The following is a 9,394-nucleotide window of genomic DNA, read 5'->3' on the forward strand; positions in this document are numbered from 1 at the left end:
GAAACCCAAATGGGAACCAAATCTACCTGTGAGAGTTAATTCACTACTTTTGACTGGCTTTGGGTGTGAGATTCAGAACCTCAACAGTGGGCTGTGTTACTGCTGGGTGGGTGTGCATATCACCGTCACAGTCTCAGCTGTGTGCAGTGCTCAGGCAGAAAAGAAGAGTCAAATCACCTAGATGAATAATTAGAAGTTTTATTCTCTTTTACTAATCTTTTCTAATACCTCTATGAGCAAAGCCAATGGAGGAGAGTTGCATCCCCTATGTTTTGGGCACAGCCATATGTCATGATACACACTGTATGCAGGGCCCAGGCAGTAGAGAGAAGTCAAATAACCTAGGTGCTGGACCCAGTGATATATCACAACACCTCCTTGGACAGAGCCCAAGCAGTAGAGGAGAGTCACATCACCTCAGTGCTGTGTACAAAAATGTGTCACAATACCAACTGAGTGGATGGCTCACACATGAAAGTCACCACTTAGGCAAGAGTCTCAAAAATATGTTGCAATGCCCCCTGTGGGGAGGGCTCAGAAGGAAAAGAAGAGTCACATAACTTAGGGGCTGGCCCCAGCTTCATGTCACAATCACTCCAGTTGAAAGAGACAAGGCACGAGAGGAGTGATGTATCACATAGATGCCGGGCCCAGCAATATGTCACATTCCTCATGTGGACAGGCCCTATCAAGAAAAGAAGAGTCACATCATCCAGGTGATGGGCTGTGAGATATGTCTCCAAGACCCCTGTCACCTATGTGTTGGGCCCAGTCTTAAGTAACTGCCTTCTGTGGGCATGACCAGGCAAGAGAGGAGAGACACATCACCTAGGTGCTGGTCCTAGAGATATGCCACAATCTATTCTATGGGCAAAGTTCAGGTAAGAGAAGAGGAAAGTCACATTAACTAGGTGATTGGCTCAGAGATATGTCACAATGCTCTTACAAGGCAGGGTCCAGGCAGGAGACTCAAATCACCTTGGTGCTGAGCCCAGCAATATGTCACAATCTCCCCTGTGGGCAGAACCTGAGAAAAAGAGTTACACCAATTACCTGTTGGCCTACTGACAGGACGTAATCTTCCCTGTGAGCAGAAACCAGGCAGTAGAAAAGGTTCATATCATCTGTGCAATTGGCACATAGATTTGTCAAAATGCTCCCTACAGGCAGAACCCTGGCAGGAGGCTTACATAACATGGATGTCAGCCCCAAAAGTATGTCACAATGACCCACACGGGCTGGGCACAGGCAGAAGAGATATATAACCTGAGTGCTGAGTGAGCGGCCTAGAAACATGTGACAATGCTCCATGTAGGCAAGGCCAAGGCAGAAGAATAGAATAACATCACCTACGTTCTGGGTCCAGTGATATGTCACAATTTCATCTGTGAGCTGGGCCCAGGTGGGAGATTTCAAATCATGCTGGGTGCTGGGCACATGATATGTCAGTCTCACCTGCTGGAAGGTCGAGGGACGAGATTAACAATCGTGCACATATCCCAATTTTAGGTATGAGAGTCAACACATCCTGAATGTTGCAGCCAACTACATGAGGCACATCCCATCAGTGAACCGGATCTATGCATCATAGCCTCAAGTCCTGTTGCAGATTGTGTTGACGTAGTGGAGTCCCAGCCTTGTTGGTGTGCTGAATCCTGGTCTGAGAGTCACCAACCCACCTGTGGACCACGTTTATGTACAAGAGCCTTTAAAAAATAAATCTGACTGCCTCTGGGTGTGAGATTTAGAACCTCAACAGTGCACTGTGTTGATGTATGTATGACTTACATCTTTACTTGGCCATCTTTACTTTCAGCTGGGTTTTCATGAGGGTCACAATCCCATCTGTCTGCTGGGCTCTGTGAAAACATTCTCTGTACCAACTGATGGCATTATAAGGTGTGCATTAGTGTCACCATTCACTCTTGAGACATTCATGGTGGTATGGACCAATGATTGTACCTGTGGCCCTAAGCCAAGATACGAGAGTCAACATCACTCCAGTTGGCTCGGTCCAGATAGGAAAGTCCTGCCTATGAGTGGATTTAGAAATGAGTTGCCATTCCAAGTGTGGCCAAATCTTCACATATGTGAGTCATAATTCCAATTGTAAGCTGCATTCCTGTGTGTTTTAAAACTTCGCCAGTGGGCTTTGTCCACATATGAATGTGATTAATGAAATGGTTGCCAGGGTGTGTGTATGTAAAACACAATTTCACCTGTGTGCCGGGCTTTGTGTTGACTCTCTGTACCACCCAGTGTCTTTATATGATATACAACCAAGTGGTAACCCTCTATTACCTTCGAACAAAGTAAAGACCCACAATGTTACCCATATTGGCTGGTTTGAAGTATAAAAGTCATCGTCACACCGGTAAACTGAGCAAAGATATATGTCACAATCCTACTTGTGGGTAAGGAGAAAACAGGAGAATCATATCATCTGGTTCCTTCTCCAGGAATATGTCACAATCATTTCTGAGGACAGGGAATTGGCAGGAGAGTCACATTATCTGTGTGCTGGGCTCAATGATAAATCACTCTCTATTTTGTGCAGATGGTCCAGGGCAAAGCTCATGGGAGAGAAGGTCTCATCAATGAGTTGATGGGTCCAAAGATATGCCAAAATATTCCTTGTGGGCAAGATCCAGGCAGGAGACTCACATCACCTTGGCGCTGGGCCCAGAAATATGTCACAATGTCTTGTGATTGCAGTGTGAGGGCAAAAAGAGTAACATCAACATAGTGCTGGGACAAGGGACATGTTACAATCTCCCCGGTGGGCAGAAGCAAGGAAAAAGAGAAAAGTCACATCAGCTAGCAGCTAGTCTCAGAGATATGTCACGATTTTTCCTCTAGACTGAGACCAGGCTGGAGAAAAGAGTCACATCACCTGGATTATAGGCAGAGATAGGTAAAATAAATGCCTCTTGTAGAAAGAGCCCAGGCCAGGCGCGGTGGCTCAAGCCTGTAATCTCAGCACTTTGGGAGGCTGAGACAGGCGGACCACGAGGTCAGGAGATCGAGACCATCCTGGCTAACACAGTAAACCCCGTCTCTACTACAAATACAAAAAACTAGCCGGGCGAGGTGGCGGGCGCCTGTAGTCCCAGCTACTCAGGAGGCTGAGGCAGGAGAATGGCGTAAACCCGGGAGGCGGAGCTTGCAGTGAGCTGAGATCATGCCACTGCACTCCTGCCTGAGTGACAGAGCGAGACTCTGTCTCAAAAAAACCAAAAACCCACCAACTTTTTCATCAGAACCTACAAAGTACCATGTAAAATAACTTGGTAGGAAGACAGGTGAGAAAACTGTAGCTGTAACACAGAAAAAGGAGAAAAGCTGTGATGCATACATCCTTGAAATGAACATAAGACAAACAAAACAGAAGATAATTAAAAAATAAAGAAGCAGAATATCTCTTTAAATTCAGCAAGAGTGAGCTTTGCATCCTGGAAATAAAAATGTCCTCTCAACATAAGGAATCAATGTAATTTCTTCTCCATTCATATTTTCCATTCTGACTTAAAGTTACAAACTAACTCCAGAAGGAATACTTATGGCTTATCATGAAGCATCTGCTACACAGCAAGCACTGCCATATTTGCTTGCTGCATTTATACACAAAAACATCCTCTTGACTTATGGAAGCCTCCCTAGTACTTACCTGAACAAATTTGCTCAGTAAATAAATAAATTGACTTACGACAATTTTAAAAATGCAGAGGAACAATAACTAAGTAAAAGTGAGCTTATATGGGGTTCTCCAAGTAAAAGAAACAAATGGAATCTTCTAACTAAATAAAATATAACTTAATACACTAATTGTGGAATTACATCTAAAGATCGTTTTGTGTACACTAAATTTCATAAAAATTATTCTTACAATCCATGACATAATGTATACTTCATAAATTATAAAAAAAAAAATAAGAAAAAAGAAAAGTATGAGTCTGGCATGAGTACCAGCCAAGTAAAACCAAAGAATTTCAAGGGGAGATTCTTAACCATAAGATGTAAGATTTTACAATAATGAATTCAATACAAACCAGAGAGTATAGATTTGCTTTCCACATTTTTGAGGTTTTTGGTTTTCTAGTAAATTAGTCACTTTATTATAATAATTTGTTTTCTTCTAATACTTTCATTTTCTGAAAATAGGTATAAACTCAGAATTACACAAACATACTTACTTCACAATTTTCTTGCACTTACATACCTTTAGAGTGATATATGTGTATTATTTAAACATATGTAAATCAAAACTAAAAGTCTATATGTATCTGTTTGCAGGCATAGTGGCCACATGTTCAAAGAAAAATATGGAACACATTTTTACTTACATTCCTGTATGATTTTTATTATGACCACAAAAATGACCTTATAATAAACAACAATTTAAATGTACATTGCAAAATAATTAAAAGTGTAGATTTGGATTGCTTGTAATTCAAAGAATAAATGTTGAAGATGATGAATCTCTCATTTACCCTGATGTGATCATTACATATTTTATCCTGGTATCAAAAATATGCCACATATGGCAGAAATATATATATACACTATGTATCCACCAAAGTTAAGAAAAAGTTTAAGTTTGTCAAGGCAAAAAGAAAAAGCTTTAAATAAAACTATAGAAATTAACCTATGAGAACAATATTCTTTAACTTATGTGCAAGTTAAATACACTGAAAAAAGAGATGACTATAGATGTTATGCCACTGTTACCAAATAGTAAACTGTGACCATTTCTTAACTACACCCTTGAGTAAGGTAGAATAGGTCAAAGTGAGTGGCATAATAACACTTCATTGAATGTACAATAGACTTAACATGTCAAAAAATGTTTTAAAAAAATTAAGTTCACATATAATCTAAAAAATTATCAATGTACTACATTGCATAAAAGCACAATTTAAATAATATACTACTAATTTAATTTTAACTAAAATTTCAAAGTTTTTTTCACTATAATGCACAAGAATTTATTACTCAGAACATCTACCTCATACATCACTCAATATTGTAAGTTAACCAGAAAAAGCCTCTCCACTTAGATTTTTATCATGCATTTTATATTTTAATATCCTTCCTCTTTTAAGAAAAAGGTCATAAATAATGCCCACCTAATGAAAAAGAATCTCATATCTCTGATGCAGCAAAAATTGATCACATGCTTTCACATGCAAATAAAATGGGAATGAAGATGATGAATATGAGTTGAATTACATCTTTATTTGCTTTCCAAAGAGTAATTTTTTTCAGTATTACAATGTTAAAAGTTTTTTGATAATTGAAATACATAAAGTGTACTTCAAATATATTTATAATTCTCCAGAAAACCATCTCTTTTTAAAGTTATATGCAAACAACTTATCTAACAATTTTAGTTTGATATTTTTTATACTCAACACACTGATTTAGTGTAACGTCTGAAGTGCCAATGCCTTATTTCTACTGTGAATTCTCTGATATTTACATACAGTTAATTTTGGATTAAATATTTTTCATATTTACTGCATCTACAAAAAGTATATATCTTAGCATACTCTGATATTTTCTAAGCTGTAGTTTATAAATTCTTTTCCAAATTTATTACATTTGCAGGGTTTTTCCTCCAATATAAATTCCCTGATACTGAACAAAGTTTGAGCAACTTTAGGGTTTTTCTGTAGTACAAAATATGCACAATATTTAGATCTGTGATACGAATATAGTACTACAACCCTCTTTATATTTGTAATATTTGTCCTCAAAAGAAATACTAAGACATATATTTTCTAAAAGATATTCTGACAGTAATTGCATTTTTAATGTTTTTATTAAGTATAAACTGTGAAGATGTGAGCAGATATTAATGGCTTTTCCACATTCTTTATAGGTGTACTTTTTTCTCAAGTATAAATGCTTTCCCATGTGATAAGGTGTAGTGGCTAAATGTTTTGCCACATTCTCCATTAAGGAGTTTTCTCCAGTATAAATTATCTTGCAATCAAATGTGACTACCATTTAAAGGCTTTGTGACATTACTCACGTTTAGGGTTTCTTGACACTATGGTTTATGTTTAGAGAAGTTTAAGGTGTTCTCAAGAGCACTGTCATGTCTTTTGGATTTGTAGTTTATCTCTAGTATGATTTGAAAATTATTAAAAACTTTGTCACATTCTTCACATTTGTAGAATTTCTCTGCAACATAAATTATCTCACGTGTAATAAGGGTTGAAATGTTTTTAAAGCTTTTGTCACATTCTTCATATTTATAAAATGTATCTTCTGTATGAATTATCTTATGCTTAGTAAGAGTTGAAGACCAGTTAAAGACTTTGTTACATTCTTCACATTTGTAGAGCTTTTCTTCAGTATGAATTATGTGTGGAAAAGTGTGAGAAATGGTTACAGGTTTCACCACGTTCTTCACATTTGTAGGGCTAGTTTCCATTATGAATTATGTTCAGTAAGGTTTGAGGACCTGTTAAAAGCTTTGCAACATTCTTCACGTTTGCAGGGTTTCTCTACAGTATAAATTGTTTATTAAGAATTGAAGAATGGTTATAACATTATTCATTTCACATTTGTAGGGTTTCTCTCCCATTGAATTATCTTGTTTAGTAAGAGTGGAGGACTGGCTAAGTGTTCCCACTTTCTTCACATTTGTAGGGTTTTTCTCTGGTATGAATTTCCCTGTGTCTAGTGAAGTTTGAGGATTGATTAAAAGCATTGTCACATTCTTCACATTTATAGAGTTTGTCTTCAGTATAAACTATCTTATGTTCAGTAAGGTCTGAAAACCAGTTAAAAGCTTTGTCACATTTTTTATATTTGTAGGTTTTCTGTTTAGTACTAATTATCTTAAGTTCAGTAAGGTTTAAGGACCAGTTAAAAGCTTTGCCACGTTCTTCACATTTGTAGGTTTCTAATATAAATTATCTTATATTCAGTAAGATTTGAGAACCTGTTATAAGTTTTGCCACATTCTTCACATCTGTAAAGTATCTCTCTAGTATGAATTATTTTGTGTTCAGTAAGTTTTGAGAAACACTTAAAAGTTTTGCCAAATTCTTTGCATTTGTGGTGTTCCTCTCCAGTATAAATTGAGTAAGGTTTGAGAACTGGTTAAAAGCTTTGCCCATTCTTCACATTTGCAGTGTTTGTCTCTAGTATGAATTATCTTATGTTCAGTAAGATTTGAGGACTAAAAGCTTTGCCACAGTCCTCACATTTGAAGGGTTCTTCTTCCATATGAATTATCTTACCTTTGGTAAGATTTGAGGACCGGTTAAAAGCTTTGCCATATTATTCACATTTGTGGAGCTTATCTTCTTTAGGAATTCTCTCAGTTTGAGTAAGAGCTGAGCAATGGTTAGAAGCTATGCCACATTTATTACATTTGTAGGGTTTTCCTCCAGTATCAATTATGTGTATTTAAGGTGTGAGGACTAGTTAAAGGCTTTTCCACATTCTTCATATTTGATGGGTTTCTCTTCAGTATGAATGGTTTTCTGTCTAGTAAGCTTTGAGGATTGGTTAAAAGTTTTGCCACATTCCACATACACCATGGAATACAATGCAGCCATAAAAAAGGGTAAGTTCATGAACTTTGGACTGACATGGATGAAGCTAGAAACCATCCTTCTCAGAAAACTATCATAAAAACAGAAAACCAAACACCACGTTCTCACTCATAGGTGGAAATTGAACAATGAGAACACTTGGACACAGGCCGGGGAACATCACACACTGGGGGCTGTCAGTGGGTGGGGGGCTGGGGAGGGATAGCGTTAGGAGAAATACCTAATGTAAATGATGAGTTGACGGGTGCAGCAAACCAACACGCCACTTGTATACCTTTGTAACAAACCTGCATGTTGTGCACATGTACCCTAGAACTTAAAGTATAAAAAAAAGTTTTGCCACATTCTTTACATTTGTAGGGTTTCTCTCCCGTATGAATTGTTTTATGTCTAGTAAGGCTTGAGGACTGGTTAAGTTTTGCCACATTCTTCACACATGCAGGGTCTTCTCTAGTATAAATTATCTTATGTGTATTAAGGTTTGTAAAATGGTTGAAAGCTCTGCCACATTATTCACATTTTTAGGGTTTCTCCCCAGTATGAATTATCTTATGTTTAGTAAGGGTTGAAGGATGGTTAAAAGCTTTGCCACATTCTTCACATTTGTAGGGTTTCTCTCTAGTATTAATTTGCCTAGTAAGGGGTGAGGATTCCTTAAAAGCTTTGGTACTTCCTTCACCTTTGTAGGGTTTCTCTCCAGTATGAATTGTTTTGTGTCTAGTAAGGTGTGACGACTGGTTAAATGCTTTGCCACATTCTTCACATTTGTAGGGTTTCTCTACAGAATGAATTATCTTATGTTTAGTAAGGGTTGAGAAATTGTTAAAAGTTTTGCCACATTCTTCACATTTGTAGGGTTTTTCCCCAGTATGAATGATCTTATGTTTCATAAGGGTGGAGGAATTGTTAAAAGCTTTGCCACATTCTTCACATTTGTAGGGTTTGTTTCCAGTATGAATTATCTTATGTTTTCTAAGAGCTGAAAAATGCTTAAAAGCTTTGCCACATTCTTCACATTTGCAGGGTTTCTCACCAGTATGAATTACCTTATGTTCAGTAAGTTTTGAGGACCACTTAAAAGCTTTACCACATTCTTCACATTTGTAGGGTTTCTCCCTGGTATGAATTATCTTATGTTTCAGAAGGGCTGAGAAATTGTTAAAAGCTTTGCCACATTCTTCACATTTGTACAATTTCTCCCTAGTATGAATTAGCTTATGTTTCTTAAGGGTTGAGGGATTGTTAAAATCTTTGCCACACTCTTCACATTTGTAGGGTTTCTCCCCAGTATGAATTACTTTATGTCTCATAAGGTGTGAGGATTGCTTAAAAGCTTTGCCACATTCTTCACATTTGTATGGTTTCTTCCCAGTATGAATTATCTTATGTTTCATAAGGGTTGAGGAATTGTTAAAAGCTTTGCCACATTCTTCACATTTGTAGGGTTTCTCCCCAGTATGAATTATCTTATGTTTCATAAGGGTTGAGGAATTGTTAAAAGCTTTGCCACATTCTTCACATTTGTAGGGTTTCTTTCCAGTATGAATTATCTTATGTTTTCTAAGGGCTGAGAAATGCTTAAAAGCTTTGCCACATTCTTCACATTTGCAGGGGTTCTCTCCAGTGTGAATTACCTTATGTACAGTAAGTTTTGAAAACCACTTAAAAGCTTTACCACATTCTTCACATTTGTAGGGTTTCTCTCCACTATGAATTATCTCATGTTTTCTAAGGGTTGAGGACTGGCTAAAAGCTTTGCCACATTCTTCACATTTGCAGGGTTTCTTTCCAGTATGAATTACCTTATGTACAGTAAGTTTTGA

At 37.3% G+C, this 9,394-nt stretch overlaps 1 protein-coding gene across 1 annotated transcript in view; it reads right to left on the bottom strand.

Annotated features, from left to right (window-relative positions):
* Positions 1-6,626: 6,626 nt before the first annotated feature.
* The window catches only part of LOC105526271 (zinc finger protein 729-like), a 55,490-nt gene continuing 52,722 nt past the window's right edge, over positions 6,627-9,394 (bottom strand). Inside the window, 7 exon segments of the mRNA XM_011962214.1 lie at positions 6,627-6,840; positions 6,902-7,054; positions 7,128-7,194; positions 7,197-7,336; positions 7,417-7,548; positions 7,923-9,042; positions 9,127-9,394. The exon segment at positions 9,127-9,394 is cut by the window's right edge and continues 3 nt beyond it. Coding sequence (XP_011817604.1) covers positions 6,627-6,840; positions 6,902-7,054; positions 7,128-7,194; positions 7,197-7,336; positions 7,417-7,548; positions 7,923-9,042; positions 9,127-9,394 — 2,094 coding nt within the window.

The sequence above is a fragment of the Colobus angolensis genome, unplaced genomic scaffold, assembly GCF_000951035.1.
Source record: "Colobus angolensis palliatus isolate OR3802 unplaced genomic scaffold, Cang.pa_1.0 Scaffold582, whole genome shotgun sequence".
Classification (NCBI taxonomy): Eukaryota; Metazoa; Chordata; class Mammalia; order Primates; family Cercopithecidae; genus Colobus; species Colobus angolensis.